The 20,095-nt window shown below is 43.3% G+C and overlaps 1 protein-coding gene across 1 annotated transcript in view; it reads left to right on the top strand.

Moving 5' to 3' along the window:
- Positions 1 to 18,722, top strand: part of NHLRC2 (NHL repeat containing 2) — an 89,050-nt gene extending 70,328 nt beyond the window's left edge. Inside the window, exon 12 of the mRNA XM_073354320.1 lies at positions 18,648 to 18,722. Coding sequence (XP_073210421.1) covers positions 18,648 to 18,707 — 60 coding nt within the window. The 3' untranslated portion in view covers positions 18,708 to 18,722. The remainder of the gene's footprint in view (positions 1 to 18,647) is intronic.
- The last annotated feature ends 1,373 nt before the right edge of the window (positions 18,723 to 20,095 follow it).

The raw sequence follows: 20,095 nt of genomic DNA, 5'->3' as shown, positions 1-20,095 counted from the left end.
GAGTCGACTGAATCCCCAGTTTTGTCGTGACCTTAGCCCTTACTTTATTGTAAAGTTCATTCAATATCCTGGGAGACAGGCTGAAAGCTTCCAGCAGGAGCAGTAAATGGTGCAGTAGTAGCCGGTGCAAATGGCCGGAGACTAGAGGTAAGATTTCCGGCAAGCAAGATTTCCGGCAAACAAGATTTCCGGCAAACCAAGGTTGAGGTGTTAGAAGCTGGAGAGCAGGGGCACTAATATTCTATTGTGGGTTTTAATCCTGCTTCAGATAATAGTTTATAGGAAGTACTTAGTACCGTTGTTGTTAAGGGAAAGGATTGTTATTACTGAGAAAAGGGCAATGTGGAATTGGCAGTAGGAAGCTGTGGGAGCCAGGTCAGAGTTGAGTGGGGAGCAGCAGACCCACTAGAACTGTAATACTGGCTCTCTTAGATTCTTGCCTTGATGTTACTGTGTAATACATTTTCTACTGATAAGATGGTGATATTTATATTCTAATATTTAAGAAAAAAGTAAGTTTTGCATGATTGGGCCAAATACCCAATTCCTTTGCCTTCTGAACTCATCGCACTTGGAAAACTCAATCTATAGCTGCATTGGTTCAGTTTTTCTTGAGATTGTTTTAACCTGATGTCCAAAACAAAGCAGTAAATTAGATGAATCTGTCAGCTGGAATTTTATGTGCTTAGCTGAAACTTGGCATGCCATTTTGCCAGCTCGGATTTGAGATTTGTGATGACTATTTGGCTGATTATTTCTTTCTGTGCTTTTTTTTAATTTTCAATGCTTTAAATGTACTTTCCATTACAATAGCTAGGCACAGCAAAGTACAATCTTAATAGCTTTTCTGATGTATCCTTTTTGCCTAAATATTCTAAGACACGTGAAACATTTTCTATTTAACTGTCAATTTGCTTTTTGTGTCAGACAAACCCTATTTTTAATGTAAATTTTCATGCTAAGTAGATTATAAGACAGGAAATTCACTTAGCCCAAACTAGAGCAAAGAATACACTAATAAATGTACAGTAGCAAACAATCCTGAATGGGCGGGCACCTACTCTAGATGATCTCATAAGTCTTTTCCGTCCTGGGTTCTGTAACTCCAAGTTCTTTGAAACCTGGTTTTCTTCAAGTGTCTCAATTCAAACTCTGAAAATCCAATCCATTTAAGATCACACGGTTTTATCAGTGTGCAACCTTGGAATCCACTTGCGGCACAACCAAGTATTGTGTTGTTTTAAACCTCTCAAACAGATTTTTTTAAATGTTGCTTTGCCTTCTCCTTTTAAGGAAAAATGGTGCCCTCAGTACTTCTTCTGAGTTGTTTTCTGCTTGCCTGTTAGATATGAAATATCAGCTCCTCAATTCCTTGGAGGTCACTCGGGTCTTTGGACGACCTGAATTGTCACATGAGGATGTTGCCTGACTTGCAGCTTTATTCTGCTCCTACAGCTGAGTAGGGGGAAATGCTCACTCATGAGGGCCAGAAGGTGCTAGGTGATTCTAAGGCCACTATCCTTTCCATATTCTCTTGGAGGTGGCTGAGAGGATGCTAAAGAAGATGGAGCACAAGTCTGAGTCAATATGCCAGTCCCTACATTGCAGTGACATGAGACCAACAGACACCGGAGGGTTAACTTGTATTTCTTTCACAAGGTGGTGTCTCGCTAGGGAGAGAGGTAAAAAAAAAGTAGGATTTAGAAGCCACATCTCTATCTTGGCATTTGCCTTCGGAACAAGGATGCTAACTGCTGACTGGGCAACAGGACGTAAGCACTGTCTCACAGCCCCCAAAGCTGGCCCCTTCAAAACACAAGCCAGGTGATTGGCAGGGCAATGCATGAAGGCTTAAACTGCTTATCACATGCTACTTGCTCTGTAGCTGCACAAGGGGCATCGGTCCCTAGGGTGCTCCGTGAGACCCCTTCAGCAGCACGGAATTCCATTTTTTTTAAATTATGTTTATTCTGTGGAAGTCCCTTTGATTATTCCATAGCTTGAAACTGATAAAAACAAGAATTAAGCAACTCTCTCCCTGTCATAATCTACCATTCTACATCACTAGTCTCTGCTGACATACTGTTATGGATGAAATGTCAGCTCACAAGCTCAGAGATTTAAAAAAGGGAAAATTAAAAGCTGCCTCGTTTGATTAACCTTTGTGGCCTGCATTTGAAAATAAATGATGATGAAGCTTACTTCCGGGTAATGTCAGTGATAACTCTCACCTCACAGCCTGGAGCTCTGTCATTTACTTAGTGTGAGAGTCACTTACACATGATATTCTCTCCGGCCATTTTTAATTATTTACGCACACACCCGAGTCCTAATGACTCTTAGCATTTCTACCAGTCAACATATGCGATGTTGCACAAAAGTCAATGCCAGGTAACCACCAGACTGTTACCTACCAGCTGTTCTACATCCTCATCTCTACAGGCTTGAAATGGAAAGTTGACATTTTGTCTAAATGCTTTAATTTAGACCATGGATAAATTAAATCCCTGATCTCCAAATACCTTTCAACTGCTCTCCCCAACCTCTCCTGCTTTGTTTTCTTTATTTGTTTGTGGAAACTTTCAACTGAACTGAAAGCAGATTAATTAATGGTAGTACCTAAACAGATTAGTTAATGATAGTACATAAAACAGGGACACACATTAAAGATTCGGAATCTATTTTAGAGCTAATGAAAATGTGAAAAATTAAGCAAGTAACCAAGCAATCCTCCTCTAAATTATAGATTGAGTGTCTGATTCTGCTCTCAGTTATACTAGTGCAAATCAACTAATTTCAATGCAGGTTAGGGTGACCAGATAGCAAGTGTAAAAAAATCGGGACAATGGGGGGTGGGGTAATAGGTGCCTATATAAGAAGAAGTCCCCAAAATCGGAACTGTCCCTATAAAATCAGGACATCTGGTCACCCTAATGCAGGTTCTCCTGGTTGACTGATGTAACTGACAGCAGAATCTGGCTATAGAGTTTGATTCTCCACAATTACTCCTGGTGAGTAGTACATTACACCAAAAACAGTCCCATCTTTTCTAGCATGCTAAATTTTCACACAACAGACCTTATGTGCAAATCCAAATGTGCAAAACTGCACTCTGATTTTCTCATATTCTGTTTGCAGTTGGACATACACATGCACACAGGTTCACCATGAGCGTGTGCTTACATGTCCAGCTGCATGCTTGTGTGCACACTGTGTTTGGAAGTCTAGTTGTCTATATCTATTATTTTACACTGCACATTTTATTTTATCTGGGCAGAGCTAGGGTTGGAGTATTTCTGTGTGCATTTTGTACAATTTTTCAACATTCTGGGCAGCCCCTAGAAGTACTCCAACCAGCTTCTAAATCCATCCTGCCAAATTAATCTTCTGATAACTTGTGTTCTGCATCCTCCTGGCAGTGGGTAGGAGAAGCCAAGAAAAACTTAAATGATACAGGGCTAGTGAGGAGATCGTTAACATAATAAACCTTTACACTTGCATGGCTAGATCCTCAGCTGGGGTAAATTGGCAGAGCGCCTTTGAAGTCAATGCTGATTTATACCAACCGGCGAGCCGAACCATATGTCATAGTGCCTTTCCTCTGAGGAGCTCAAAGTATATATTAGAGATGAGTACTATCCTCGCCATTTTAGAAATGGTGACGTTGGGTCATGGAGAAACTGTAAGCCTTTCTGGAGTTAGCAAGCAAGCTAGTGGCAGAGCCGTGTGTCCCGTTTTCTAACCAGTGCACGACACTTCCTTTTGTAAAGCTGGGCCTTGGACCTTCCTTTTGTAACGAGAAAAGGAGGACCTGTGGCACCTTAGAGACTTACAAATTTATTTGAGCATAAGCTTTCGTGAGCTACAGCTCACTTCATTGTAAAGGTGGGCCATGTTGTTAGCACTTGCCTTTGTTAGTAATGCAAAGGAGTTAAAAATGAGGAGCTTTCTGCTTTGACATATTGTGGGTGAGCTAACGGGCCCGGTGGTATGGCTCCGTCTGGCACTGCTCATGCCAGATGCCTGTACCCTGAGACAGCGCAGTCGGTGTTTGTAAAACTTGCTGAGCATGTTACATAACTCTGACAAAATAACAAAAGGGTGAAGAACAGGCTGCAGAATCTGAGCTTTGCTAATAAACTAGATGTGTGAGAATTTTCTCACACTCAGGATTGAAGGTGACTTGGGGCAAATCAAACTCATCAAATAACAGTACCCACTGTTGTATTGAAAGCATATTCCCACTAGCTTTGCCTCAGCCTCATCTGGAATGAAGCAGGTGATAATTCACTTGTTTCCAGTAAGTGGGACAGTCCTCTGTACTCCAGCTGTAATTAAAGAGATGGTTTGTTTTTAAAAGTCTTTGGTGCAATCGTATGTCTATGTAGCCTCACTTGATGGTGTACAGCACCTTCTACTTCTAGGTCACTGGTTCAAATCCAGCCCAGGTCAATAGTAATGGAAAGTAGTTATGATCCAAAAGCTGTTTGATTTGCCTGTTTGGTGGGTCTCTCTTCAATTCCCAGAAGATAAGTGATCGTTGTAAAAGCTGCCACCATGACCTAGAAGAATAACCCCTTGAGGTGGTGTCTCCAGGGAAGATAGAGGCCACTTGATGGAAGATGGGGAGGCTGTACTGTTTGGCATATAAATGGAGGACTTCATTCTCCTGAGCTGCAGATCCTGCATTAAAGTAATTCCAAATACTGTGCCTTTTTTTAGAAAAACGGCTCTGCTTAATCTGTTTGGTATGCTACAGCCAAGCCTACTATCTAAAGATTCATTGCATCTGTGGGTAAATCAAAAAAAGAATTAAAATCCTTTTGAAAAGTCATGTCAACTTTCCATTCCTTATTTGTTCCATCTAAGTACTACAATAAGCCACCTATGCTTGTGTTAATTAGGCTGGCACTTTGCAATCTCTCTGCCTTTGTTTTTAAACAATCAAGCCAAAATTTCCCAGGAGTACAACCTGCAAGAAGCTTGTTAACACCTCCGTCACATGTGAATGTCAAAGTGGCCGATTATGGCAACCACAAACCTGACGATAAAGATTACAGCAAGGAAATAATGGGCTCTAAAAATATCTGTCTTTGATCAAGGAGTACAGGGAAGTCTGTAAGCAACAGGTCCATAGAATAGATGGCTTACACAATATCCTGGCAGTGGGCGATGAAGTGCATTAATAGTAACTTTGTTCTGTTTAGGTTTCTGTAGCAGTAAAACTGGTATAAATGCTGAGATTTCTAGTATTCGTTGTGAACGTCCTTCTAAAATTGAGTTAGGCTCCAGGTTATTGAAGAGTTGCATATAGAACCAACTATAAATAAGCTTGAAAGGGGTATCCCCTCCCTAGCCCCAGGAAAGGATACAGGACAAGATGGAATTCTAGCTGAAGTACTGTAATAAGGAGGACAGGTTGTGCAGGTGTTCAGGCACAGTGTTTGGCTAGCCTGCTGGAGGGAAAGAGGGGCACCACAAGACATTGAAGGATACCAACTTCATAATGTCGTGGTAAAAACAAAGGAGATTGGAGCGATTGCAGCAACTCCAGAGGATTCTCTCTTTCTTTAGAGTAACAGCCGTGTTAGTCTGTATTCGCAAAAAGAAAAGGAGTACTTGTGGCACCTTAGAGACTAACCAATTTATTAGAGCATAAGCTTTCGTGAGCTACAGCTCACTTCCTCAGATGCATATCGTGGAAACTGCAGCAGGCTTTATATATACACAGAGAATATGAAACAATACCTCCTCCCACCCCACTGTCCTGCTGGTAATAGCTTATCTAAAGTGATCATCAGGTGGGCCATTTCCAGCACAAATCCAGGTTTTCTCACCCTCCACCCCCCCACACAAATTCACTCTCCTGCTGGTGATAGCCCATCCAAAGTGACAACTCTTTCCACAATGTGCATGACAATCAAGTTGGGCTATTTCCTGCACAAATCCAGGTTTTCTCACATCCCCCCCACCCCCATACACACACAAACTCACTCTCCTGCTGGTAATAGCTCATCCAAACTGACCACTCTTCAAGTTTAAATCCAAGTTAAACCAGAACATCTGGGGCGGGGGGGTAGGAAAAAACAAGAGGAAACAGGCTACCTTGCATAATGACTTAGCCAAGTGTATATTCAGAGAGTCTGTGCGGCTTCGGTGTCAGTAGATCAACCATCAACATGGTCTTTGCTCTAAGGCAACTGCAAGAAAAGTGTCAAGAGCAAGGAAACCTCTCTACGTAGATCTTGTGACGCTTTTACCCTGTTTAACAGAAAGGGACTTTTCCAATTGCTAGAGAGACTTTGTGGCCCCCAGTCCTCCTCAGTGGGTTCAGCTAAATGGTTGGCATGAGCACATAGCCAAAAAAGTCTTCTATGGGTACAGCTCAGTAACTGTGGCTTACAGTAGTGCTAATACTAAACATCCAGGGCAGTGTAATGTTCTAAATTAAGCAATACACTGAGAGTAACATGAAACATGAGAAAATTTGTTAGTTATTAGCATGGGGACAGGGATAAAGTAAATTTTTGGGAACAATTTTCTCACAAGATCCCTGCAATGCCTTTGGAACTAAAGACAAAAGTTTCCTTCTTTTATAACCCCATACAGGCTGGAGTCAACCTGCTTACTATTCTCTTTATTCACTTGAGTCCTCCTTTGTTCTGCGAGAGAGAGAGAGTAAACTGAACCCCTCTCATGACAGGGGAGGCAGGCTTCAGTACAAGCGGCCCTGCAATGCAATGCAGAAAGCTTCACATCCCTAAGAATAGAAGACGGATGCAATGAATGCACAGTTGAGCTTCTGAGTGATTTGTGTCCAAAAGTCCTGACGTTAAAGAGGTTTGGGGCTAGAAACTTAGCTGGTGAAAATTGGCAAGGCTACATGGACTCCAAATAAGCTATGCTGATTTACACCAGCTGAAGATCTGGCCCCTGATTTAAACATATATGACTTTTGAGTTGGGCACGGCCTGATGATGATGCTACTTTGCACTTCTACAGCCAAGTGGAGACCTTGGGCACAAAAAGGGCAGCTCTGGTCCAGTAGACTTGGTATGGAGCTGGGAATCCACAGGGCTGGGTTTTGAGCTTGTAGAAACCAAATTGTGACCCGTCTTCCCTTTTATGCGAAGCCTCAGTGTTGGTTATTGTTTCAGCCTGTCTCTAAATAGTCTTTTCCATCATGTGTTTCAAACCAATTCTCCACTGTCACTGGAAATAATAACCTCTTCAAAATATTCCCACCTTTCTCTCCCTGTTGTACAATGACTGGCCCCTTTAGGAGATAGTGGTCCAGCCCCCCGACCCTGGCCTCACTCAGCTTTTCTCCCCAGGGGAAAACTATCAAAGCCACAGGGGTAGGTAGCTTGTGTGGCTAAATCAGTCCCATACCTAGGGATAAAAGAGAAGCCTTCAAAGAGTTAAAGGAGCAGAGAGTGAGCAGCCAGCTTGAGAGAGGCCCGCCTGCCTAGGGGAAAGGACAGATTTAAAAGATGCCTTCTCAGAAAAGCTGATTCCGGGCCACAGTCAGTCTGAGTTGTCGACACAGGCCCTAGAAGGAGGATTGGGGACATGTGAACCAAGGAGAACATTTTGCCTTGATCACAGCACAGACCCCCCAAGGAGGGCTATGGAGTTCCTGGTTTAAAGGGGAACAAGAGTTGAGACTGAAGGATCTATAGTCCAGTAAGACCGGACAAGGGTCTTTATTCTTATTGCAAGAACCTCAAGGGAGCTGAGGGTGGAATACCTGCAGAACCAAATCTTGCCACCAGGGGGCATGATGTGGGACCTGCCCCCATCCCACATTCCATCTCTTCATTGAGGTGCTTAGGACTTGCAACAGCAATAAAAATTACCTACAAACAGGGGTGCACCTGACTTCTTCAGACCTAGGTTTGTGCTCGATGGCAACACACTCCCTGTGTAAATGTTGCAGTGTTTAGATTTGGGGCTCCAGTTCAGCCCTTTATAAAGAGAAGTGGCAATGCCAAGCTTTGGATCTCTGATTTCAAACGCTCCCAGATGGGTGGGTTTAAGGTCCAGTTTGTCCCATTATACTAACAGGGACCCATTCACAGAGTCTGGATTTTTGTCTGGGTTTTAAATCTACTATTTTAGAGCCTTTTGGAGTTGGGCGTCCAGTTCAGGCCTGTGTCTAGTTCAAGCGTAAAATGAAAACATTCTTAGCAATAAAGACATGACTTAAGAGAGACCGTTTTTGGTTTCTGCTGGAAAAATATCTTAATATCAAATAACCACAAACATTTCAATTCCCTATAATTTAATTTCCCTGATAGGAACAATAGTTTATGAACCATCCAAGTGTGGATGGTAACAGATGCTTGCTCTTTATTTTTTTTATGTGTGATTCCTTCATCATAGGCATACTGCAGTTTTCCTTACCTCCCAGATATACTACTCCGGTTTGCACTGTGTTCCTTTAAAAACTGACACACCTACTGGACCACTCTGGTGCAATGAGACACAAAGCCAGCTTGAGCGGTCTCTTGTGGATTCTCCCAGAGCTGAGGAATGGCCAGGTGGTGTAGTTGGCCATCCTGTTCCTGTGCCTGGTGGAGAGGGTGTGGCAAGGCAAAAGTGGGTGTGGCCCAAGTGCCTTTGTGCTCTGGCTATACCAGGTTTGAGTCTGTGGGTTGCAAACCTGAGGCTGACAATGCTGGGTCAGATCCAGGCGCTGCGGAACATAAAGCTGGTGTACAACTGCCTTTCCCTTCCCCACCTCCAGGCTTTGGGCCCACTATATATAAAAGCAAACTATTTGCTTTAGCGATGGCAAATTCCAGCTCTTAAACTAGTTCGGTCAGGATAACTCTAATTTTACAATTATGCAACACTCTTAATAATAATAATAATTAATAATTACGACCTAGCTTTTATGTACAGCGTTTCATCAGTAGATCTCCAAGCCCTCTACGAAGGTAGTAGGCAGATTATCACCATCTTATACACTGGGCAAGGCACTTCACTTCTCTGTGACTCAGTTTCCCCAATCCACACAACAGGTCAGAGCCAGGAACAGAACCCCGGTCCAGGCCAGTGCTTGATCTGCTTGGTTTTAAAGAAGGTAAATAAATGTTTGTATGCACCCACAGTTCATACAAACTCTTGAACTGTAAACCTATAAAATACTGTATTGCATATTTTTAAACCACTCCTCCTTTGCTCCTCTACTGCAGCCCATCATCCAGCTAATACACTTATGTTGTAATCCCAGTTTTAGAATTGTTTTCAAAATCATTGACTACAAATGAAATTGTAATGCATTCTACACACATGCTACAGTAAAATAGTAATGTACTGGCCTGACCTGAGGAGTAGGTTCATGTGAACTCGGTGTTTCTTGTTTGGCTGTTTCCCTGACACACAAGGGAAAAGTAAGTAGAGAAGATGCTGGATTTCCTGCCCATGTAGGGTGGATATGGTAGATTGGCTTTTCAGCCTTATAGTGGATGGGAGGGAGGGCAGGAGGTGCTGCTTCTGGACTGGATAGGGTAACGTTGTGGTTTCTTAACAGTTGTGGGATGGAGAAGAAACCAGTCTATGGTTAGGAAGCACGGTTCTTAGTATGCCTGGCTAAGCAGTGAGTGAACAGGAAGACAGTCCGCGGCTGGAACTAGAGGTGATGACTTGGTGATGGCTGGCAAGTGTCTGATGCAGGGAGGGTGGAAACGTTTGCCTTGTGTATAGATTGAGGCTGTGCAGGAAGACAAGGGCAGCGATGTGATGTTTCCATACGTGTACTTTTCTTTTGGAGACGTCGGGGGTGTTACACTATTGTAAAACTCGAATAATGTGATGGTGAATCAGGCCCCTAGAAGTGCAGGTCTCTCAAATGCATAGTGTTTATTGCGGCTTAGAAAGCAAACATTGCCTGAGGTTGTGTGGCAAAGAGCCTTGACTGTTATTCGTTCATTGTTGTAAGTTTGGATTCAAGTCCCTGAAAGTGAGTTTAACATTATCCCTATCCAGGGGAAGGGATAGCTCAGTGGGTTGAGCATTGGCCTGCTAAGCCCAGGGTTTTGAGTTCAATCCTTGAGGGGGCCATTCTGTGTGACAGTTGTTTTCAGGGGGAAGGGATAGCTCAGTGGTTTGAGCATTGGCCTATTAAACCCAGGGTTATGAGTTCAATCCTTGAGGGGGCCATTTAGGGATCTGCCCCAAAAATTGGAGATTGGTCCTGCTTTGAGCAGGGGGTTGGACTAGATGACCTCCTGAGGTCTCTTCCAACCCTGATATTCTATGATTATGTGTGTCTGGAGACACTGGTTCATTACAAGGTCATCCCAAACCAGCTGATCCTGTTCAAGGAAGGCAGAGGACTTTTCCCTTGAAATGCAAAACTAAGGGGCTTCATTCAAGTTGTGGCCACTGATGACATTTTCTCCTGAGGTAGGTGCGGGTACTCACCACCCTTGGAATGGAATGGTTATATGCCCAGGACACTAAGGAAAAAAACCTGCCATCGCCTCAACTTTACAGCTGACGAGCAGCTTTACATGGGGACGCTGCCTAGCTGAGGGAAGAAAAAGAGGGAGGAGTCTAAGGTAAAGCAACGTGCTCTAGTCTAGCAGATGTGTTGGGGGACTTGGGTTCTAGTCCTGGTTGTTACTGCTATGTAACCCTGGGCAAATCACCTCACCTCTTTGTTACCCTTCCCAGGGCCTGTCTCTCACGTGTGCCTGTACAGTGCTTAGACAATTGATGATGGTGATGATTGGACTCTGAAGTTCCCCAGTGACACTGTTTAACAGGGACAGAGAAATGGGGAATGTTCAGACATTTCACAACATGAGTCCAGTTTTAGCTCTTAGGAATAAGTTGACCACAAGACATGCAGAAAGGAAGATCAGAGACAGGCTGAGGGGCACGACTGGCAGGATGGAGGCAGATCAGGAATGATTAAGCCCATGGCTGTTGTGTGTCCTTTTGCAAGCCCCATACCAAGAACACCAAATGTGCATTCCCCAGGCTGTTTACCAGTAAGCATTAAACCCTTTGGTTAGCAAATGGCCAGCTGTCTCCCAGGCTAGCGAAAGTGGATGGGATTAGAAAAGAATAAAGCATGACTGGAATCTTGTCCTTCACAGAGCCCCGAGTGAGTCAGTACGAGGGTTGTATTTTTTTCCACATCACCCGTTTGTGTCAGTAGGGTCACAGCACACACCAGTGCTGATTATTTACTTTGGTTGAGGTAGATTAGTGACAGCATGCTTCTCTTTGTTTGAGGTTGCTAAGTTATAAAACCACAAGATCCACAACAGCCCAGCAGATGACTACGCTGGGCTGGCTCTTGGAAGAAGCAGTACACCACAGTCGTAGCTGGGGCTTACAAGGGTGCAGTAGGATCCAAAAAGGCATAAAGGGAGCTGGGGAGAACTGTGCAGCACGGTAGATATGGACAAGCCAACGCAGTCCATGCGTGGATGTAGTGGGAAATATGTCACTGTGTGGACATGCTGAGCTGTTTTGTATGCATCCTGTTTGTATGCAGATGCATGCGGACATAGATGGGGTCCTTGAGTCACAGCCCACGTTTCTGTACTTTCCAGTCTTTGTGTTGCATAAAGATTGATTCAAGGTTGATTTTTCATTATATAACCCCTGGGGGTTTGCATGTTTTTTGTCATTAGAAATATCAGACGCTCATTTTCCCCTCTGGGCTGGAAGACCCTGGAAGTCTTTGGATCCCGACGCTGATGTGACACATGGTTGTTGCTCTGCCTCCCCCAGGGCAGTGGAGTGGGGATGCTGTGTCTGTAAGAAACGCCCTGTTCAGGAGCTATAGTGCACTACTGTCCCACATGAGATGGCTGGTCCCTTCGTTGCCTTTCAGGGGATCACTAGTACAAAACTTACCTTGGTGTAAAGCATCTTTCAGATTAAATCACATCTTTATAACCATCTGATGGAAATGACCTTTGTGGAATACTTTCTATTTCTGTAGCTGTGGCAACGCTGGGCATTTGAATTCCTTTTATTACTTTCTTTGCTATCTACAATATACTTTATCTGCTTTATACCCAGGTATTCTCTGCCTAGCTCAGTTAATACACAGTGGCTAATAACACCATGGTAACACGCTTATAATGAATGAACTCACAAAGAACCCAATGGAAGGTCTGATCTTTGTTGAATCTGAATATTTCCTATGCTGTCAGCCATTGCTTAGGGCACAAACAAGGCTCTGCCATTTGGGTGTCTCATGCAGTTTGCTGCAGTAACTCCCTTGTTGTCATAGGCAGTGGGTATAATAGGCCAGGGGAGGCTTAGCCTTCCCTGGAGCAGCCACCGCTGCTGGACACCAGGTACCAGATTTTTGATGGTTTGAATGGTCTGGGCTTCCTCCGGAGGAAGTTTTTATTATATACCATGCAGGTTCCAGGGTGGCTGAGGAGACAGTGTCTGCTACTCAGCTCCCAGGAGAGACTCTAGAGAGATTACTGATGAACCCTGGAAGCTGAGTAGCACATACCTCCTCCTCAGCCACCTGAAACCTGCATGGCGCATATAAAAAGCTCAAGTTCTTTGGGAAGAGCTTTTGTTTTTCCCGCGGGGCATCTCGGCTGGGGCAGCTCAGGCCAGCCCGGAGCTCCTCCAGCTGTGGGGGGTTTGGGGCTCCTCTGGCCATGGGAGGCAGAGGGGGTGTCTTGGGGATCCAGCCATGGGGACCCCAGGCAGAAGGGCAGAGCCGGGGCTAACCTCCCCTAAGGATGGTCCACCCATCGCCCATGTGTTGTGTTTCTACTGCTTAACTTAGTTTTACAAGGAAAGGTTGTTGGCCTATCGCTCAGCCCCCAGCATGAAGGACTGGTGGACTGCTTTGTGTCTGGTCCCTGCCCTTTGACCTTATCCAGCTTGGGTGCCTAACAGATGTTAAACTTGGAACCCTCACCAACATAGCTCTTGGGGTCATCGGGACATGAAAGCTTTCCCACCTCATCATAGTGTCATCTACAGGATGGGATCTTTGGTGGTGGCTCTAAAAACAAACCTCAAAAATCAGATCTTACAAATCTTTGTCATTCTTTCTGCATTTGTGAATGATTGAAAGGTTCAGTCTCCCGGCAAAGCTTCATGAGAATCAGCCAAGCAAGCATTTGCCTCCCCTCAGCATGTAATGGTTAATGGTTTAATCTCATTGCTATCCATTACTTCTCCAGGGAGGTCTCTCAGCAGTGTAAGAAGACAACTACAAGATACTCAAAGAGTGGCTTCCAGCTGAGATGAGCTTAAGTCAGTTGAAGAGTGTTTCACTTTTGTCTTATCAGGTGGAGCTACTGTCCTGCCTGGGGATCAACAGAGCCCAATTAGAGTCTCATCTGATGTGGTGTATGGGGCAGATATGTGGCAAGTCCTGCCACTGATAACGGATTTAAGTAATCCATTATGTTTTGCTTCTAGTCCGCAAACTCCTCCATTATTTCGTATTACAGAGACATAACTAATCTCTGCACATAAACTAGGCAAAGCTAGTGGGGTGTCTGTGTGTGTCTGTGTGTGTGTGTGAACTTAGAAAATTATTTTACTTCAAGCCAGTGTTCAAATTCCCTCCTTAAATTTTGGTGAAAACCTTAGTAGGTGCATCCATTTTATATGACTACGCTGCACATCTCTATGGGCAAAACGGATAACTTTACGTGCAGATGCTGATTTGCACAGGCAAACTAGCATTTTCAGTCATCATTAATCAATTTGCTCATGCAAGGAATCGTTTGATTTATGAACACACACATTTGGCACTTACAGTTACTGTGTAATATACCAAATACACTGTAAATGTGCCATAAACCTGTAAGTGTGCTCCAGGTACTCTAGACTGTATCTCTTCGTGCAGGGCAGTAAGAGGAAATGAGGACTCCTCTCACATCCTACATGGGATACCCAGACCTTGGGTTCAGGCACGTAGGAGCCTGAACTGGCTCACTTTAGCCAGTGAGCAGGCAGTGGGTAAGAAGGGGTGGAAATGGGCAGAGGCTTGGAATAGTATAGGCCAATGTGGAGCAGTGTTGTTTAGTGCTGCTGGCAGGGCCTTCCCTAGCGGGGTGCGGGGCCTGGGGCAGAAGTGATGGATTTGACTCTTCCAGGACCGACTACGCCAGCTAATCCCAATGGCCTGCGGGGCCCCCAAAGTGCAGGGGGAAGCCTGGGGCAGAAGTGATGGATTCATCTCTTCTGGGACCGACTGCGCTGGCCAATCTCACCAAACCGTGGGGCCCTGCAAAGCGCGGGGCCTGGAGCGGTCGCTCCAATTTGCCCTACCCAAGGGACAGCTCTGGTTGCTGGTATGTGCCAGCTGTAAATTGTTACTCTCAGAAGGACGCAGGGAAGGAATTGTGGCCCAATAGTGCCTCTCTGATATACAAGAAACCCATAGATCACCACACCTACCTTCACAGCTCCAGTAACTACCTCAAACACACCAAGAAATCTGTTATCTGCAGCCAGGCATTCAGATACCAGAGAACATACTGCAAAGAGAAAGTCCAGGATATACACTTTAACACCCTTAAAACTGTTTTCGGCAAACAAGGACGCTCCAGCAGAGAAGAAGATCGCATCATGGAACGGGCCACCCAGATACCCCAAGAGACCCTTCTTCAATACAGAAATAAAAACCCCTCCACCCACACACCTCGAGTTGTCACCTACCACTCCACACTGGAACCCATACACAGTATCAGTAAACAATTACAACTCATACTCAATGGAAACCCTGTCCTGAAAGAAATCTTTCCTGAACCCCTCTTCTGGTCTTCAATCAACCCCCCAACATCACCAAGCTCATCATCATAAGCGAGCTCCCCACAGACCAGGACCCACCAACTCAAAGCAGCACCAAATCATGCCAGAACAAATGATGCAAAACGTGTAGACAAATCTCCACTACTACAATGATCTACACCCCCCACAACACACTTTTCAAGATCCCTGGGTCCTACACATGCCTATCACAACATGTGGTGTACCTCATCCAGCGCACTAAATCCCCCAATAACTACTATGTGGGTGAAACCAGACAATCACTATCCTCTCAAATGAACTCACACAGGAAAATGATAGAAGACAAAAACACCACATCACCTGTGGGTGAAGACTTTTCACAAAACAATCACTCCATAACTGACCTATCAATCCTCACCCTCAAAGGAAACCTGCACGTCACCTTCAAAAGACAAGCCTGGGAGCTTAAATTCATAACTTTGTGAGACTGAATAGAGATTTGCTTGCACTGAATAGAGATTTGTGGTTTATTACAACAATCTATAACCCACTAAGCCACCCAAGGCTGCCATGACTGGAGAGGTGTTACCGGCCCACTTCACTTTGAATGGTCCCTTGAAATATGTGTTAACTACTTATGCTAAACAATCTGTGACACGCACCTGAAGACAAGCTCTGTGTAAGCTCAAAAGCTTGTCTCTGACCAACAGAACTTGGTCCAATAAAAGATATTACCTTGACCACCTTGTTTCTGCAGTGTTTTAAAATGTCATTGAACTTCAGCCTGACAGCTTTTTTTCTGGTACCTAATGGGAAAAATGTTCAGACTTTCAGATGTGTTTGTGTATGGGTGTGATGTATGGATGTATGAAAACCATAACCAGTTGGTGGTCTGAACTTCTATAAATGCAATCCTTTTGCACAGTGCAAAGTGATTATTTCATTTACTTCACTAGCATGAGATATGCAACTAAAGTAAACATGATACACAGTGAGATTACTCTGATTTTGGCTCGATGTTCTGTAAGTGGGGTCCACTGGGAAACTTATGATATTCCTTTCTGTTGGCAGAACGGGTGATAACTTACTCCTTAGAGGACAGCAGACTTACATTAAAATCTATTTCAAAACATTGTCTAATCTTGGGGCACTATCTAGGATGGTCTTTGTTTCACCTTTGGTTCAAGTTCAGGTCCTTTGGATGCTCTAAAAGGAGAATGCCTTGCTTGCTGACGTAGTATACAACGTACTGTGTGCTTTTAAAAGAATAATGTAACCAACTATCTGAGAGCCAGAGCTGGATCTCATTTTTGTACTGAAAATTCATATGCAGTAATGAGGAGAGCTGGTTCTCATTTTCTTTACTAACCTAGGATCCGACATGCCTGTATTTTTGCTCTCATTTCTCTTAACCAATGTGGAGCATCTGCTCAACTCAGAGGGTTCATACTCATTTAGATCACAGTATCGCAGTGAAAGCCATGCAATCCAACCCCTGCATAGCCCCCCCACCATTGCAGGAATTGGGGTCCATCTTTACCCAACTAATTGCAAGATTGGTGTCTTGACCTTATTCCAGTACAATTGATTTGTTGCTCTTCCTGGCATATGTGTGTGTTCTTCTAAGAAACTAGATTAAATGTAGCTCTGGTCATAAATCCAAATTTTGAATAAAACTCTAGGAGGAAAAATTCATCACGCTTCTACCAACTTTTATTCCTGATTTTTGATTCTTTATGGTGCTGGTTGAAACTATTCAAATTTTGATGAAATTCAAAATGTGAATTAAAAATGATTTCAAGTATCCTTTTTTAAAAAACTTTATTATTATTAGTTCCACGCCCCACTTTTTTTAACAAGCTACTTAAATGGCAAAAGAAGGGCAAAAGAAATGAGATGTCAGATGCTCCAGCTATGAGCAGAGGTCACTGCACTTATCAGCCTTGGGATATTGTCCTAGGAACCAAGCAAGCAAGCATATGGTAAAGTGTAATCCGAATGGATCCTGTGTTCCAGGTTTGGGCAGCTTTATTAGCTGCTGGGTCACTCCCAAGGTCTTCTGTAGCGCTGTCAAGCGATTAAAAAAATTAATTGTGCGATTAATTGCTCTGTTAAACAATAATAGAATACCATTTGTTTTAATATTTTTGGATGCTACATTTTCAAATATATTGATTTCAATTACAACACAGAATACAAAGTGTACAGTGCTCACTTGATATTTGTTTTTGATTACAAATATTTGCACTGTAAAAAAGAAAAAAAGAAATAGTATTTTACAGTTTTACAGTTTTTCTTTCAATATGCTGTAGCCATGCCAATATGGGACGTTGCTGTACAGTAAGCTTGTGCACTGTAATGTTACACCCTGGCTGGCTGTGCGGTAACTTGTGGTGTGGACCAGTCCAGAGAATCACAGTATAGAAACAGCAGTTTCGTTCCTTAAGGTGTAAGTGGGGACCTGTGGAAGAGAAAAGTGGAATTGCATCATGTTGGCTTCTGGTGTGTATTTGTATTTGTCATCTTAAGGTTTATTTTAATGTGAAAGTCAGTGGAAAGCAAGCAGAAGATGCTGCTGAGTGTGTGTAGAAACGAATGGCACCTACAGATGAAGCCACTCAGGGACTCTTTTTTAAAGGAGCGCAAACTTACAGCCACAGCTAGTGTAAAAGGAATTTCCTTCTAAAGCATCAGCAGCACTTATTGCCTTTTGCAATAGGGCCACAAAATCAGATGTATAAAACTGGAATGAGGATGGATGGCTTCATGCTTGACGATACACATCAAGAGATGTGGGTTCAGCTCTGCCACAGATTTCCTGTGTGATCTTGGGCAAGTCAGTTACCCTCTCAGTGCCTCAATGTTCCCATCTGTTTTTTAAAAAAAACAGACACACACCACATTTGTCTGCCTTACAGATTAAATTCATGTTTCAAGGTGCTCCAATGATGTGATGATGGGAGCCATAGAAAAGCCTACAAATAAATACATCAACCAATCAGCTAGATCCATATTTAAACACCAAATCAAGCTGCCTGAATTGCTGAGCACCTGCAATATACCTCCAGGTGAAGTCAAAAATGATTAGGGGACTGGAACACATGAGTTATGAGGAGAGGCTGAGGGAGCTGGGATTGTTTAGCCTGCAGAAGAGAAGAATGAGGGGGGATTTGATAGCTGCTTTCAACTACCTGAAAGGGGGTTCCAAAGAGGATGGCTCTAGACTGTTCTCAATGGTAGCAGATGACAGAACGAGGAGTAATGGTCTCAAGTTGCAGTGGGGGAGGTTTAGATTGGATATTAGGAAAAACTTTTTCACTAAGAGGGTGGTGAAACACTGGAATGCGTTACCTAGGGAGGTGGTAGAATCTCCTTCCTTAGAGGTTTTTAAGGTCAGGCTTGACAAAGCCCTGGCTGGGATGATTTAACTGGGAATTGGTCCTGCTTCGAGCAGGGGGTTGGACTAGATGACCTTCTGGGGTCCCTTCCAACCCTGATATTCTATGATTCTAAGTCCCTGGTTATCGTAAAATTCCCCTGGAGCTGAACACAAGCCCATTCTGAAAGAAAACATCATATAAAATTCTATTGTGTGATTATCAGGGGTTTGAACCTCAGCCACCGAGTGACAGAATAAATGGACAATTCACAATTGTGGTGTTGATAGTATTGGTCCCAGGACCTGAAGGAGATCTCTGTGTAGCTCGAAAGCTTGTACATTCCACCAACAGAAGTTATTTGAATAGAAGATATTACCTCACCTACCTTGTCTCAAGTCGCAGTAATAATTTGCCCTGGAAAGAAGAGGGGTCGGGGAATCTAGCTCTATCCAAAGTTTGTGGTCTAACTCCTGTTCTTAGTTGCACTGATAATCAAATCTAGAGTAACCTTTTGTTTTCCAGATTTATATTGGTGAACCTGCCAGCAGAATATTGCCCACAGTTATTGTGAGAATTCTATGAGAGCTGTGGGGGCTCTAAATCCATGAAAATCAGCTCACTTATGTAAGTGCCTAAATATGAATGTAAATGTCTGTTGTTAGGCAGTGCACTGTGTTTTGAAAAATGGAGCCTTTTTAAAGCACAACCAGCATAGCAATTTCCCCACTTTTAGTGGCACGACTGGTTTAATAATACTTTGTACTTAAAAAATAGAAGTACTTTCTTCCCAGAATCATAGTTTCAATAGCTTTACAAAGCTCAGTGCACATACTGAGTCAGAGACAGATTTGGGAATAAAACCCAGGGCCAAGTTTTCCAGAAGTGATGAGTGATTTTTGGGTGCCCCAAAAGACAATTTAAAGGGTCGTCAGCTCTCTTTAGAGCTGTCTCATGTTTGGCACCAAAAACAACTAGTCACTTTTGAAAATCTTAATCCATATCTCCCAGTCCTTTGTTCTAAGCAGGAGACAATGCTGCATCCATAAGTAGTGGCAAACTTACGGGGAAAGTACTCAAGGATGAAATCTTGGTCCCACTGAAGTCAGTGGAATTTTTGCAATTGAAGTCAATGGACCAGAATTTCACCCCCAGTATTCAAATCAAATAGTTAGATAATTATAATCCCTACATATCGAAATTAATTTTGTTTTTGTTGTTTTAAAAACCTGCATTTTTGCTTTAATATCATACCAGTGGGATATAGTTTAAATATCATTAGAACATTTACCTGTTATGCAAATCATGATCTAAATATGATGAGGTACTGTTACTATTGGTACTCATACATCAGATCTCCATCCCAGAGAGCACTCTGGGGCCCTGTACATACTTAATGATGCACAATTGCATTACAATGTTTAAAAGCTCAATCAAACAAATAGGTATGTCACTTTAGCTTTGCAAAATAGACTGAAGTTCTGATAGTGATCTATTGCATAATTAATAAATGCTGCTCAGTAAGTGAACAGTTAAGCTGTGAATGAATGTTGTTAAGGGGAAAGCGGGAGGACCAGAGGTGATTTCCTGTCACCCCATATGTTTTCCTCTCACACTCTCCACAATAATGTTTTTCTAAGAATCCTGACGGTTCTAAGCGGCTGTGTTGACAGCAGTCTATTGGGATGCTAATTAAGCCTGTTGAATTAAACTCTGATTCCATCTAATTTTTCCAAGGATGGAAATAATTTAGTTTCCTGGATCAGGCACAATGTTTTTCATACATAAAAGAATCCAATTCCTCAGAAGAAAGACACAAAGAAAGGGGAGGGGAAGTTTCCTATTCTCTTCCTCTCCCCTGTTTTTGGGTCATAACTTTTCCAGAGAGCAGCTGGGTGGAACCAAACAGAAATAGCTTCTGACCAACAGCAGCAGTGAAACCTCCTAGGGTTTTGTCAGTTTCACTCAGTTAC

The sequence above is a fragment of the Lepidochelys kempii genome, chromosome 7, assembly GCF_965140265.1.
Source record: "Lepidochelys kempii isolate rLepKem1 chromosome 7, rLepKem1.hap2, whole genome shotgun sequence".
Lineage (NCBI taxonomy): Eukaryota > Metazoa > Chordata > Testudines > Cheloniidae > Lepidochelys > Lepidochelys kempii.
This window is presented reverse-complemented; position numbering and strand designations above follow the sequence as displayed.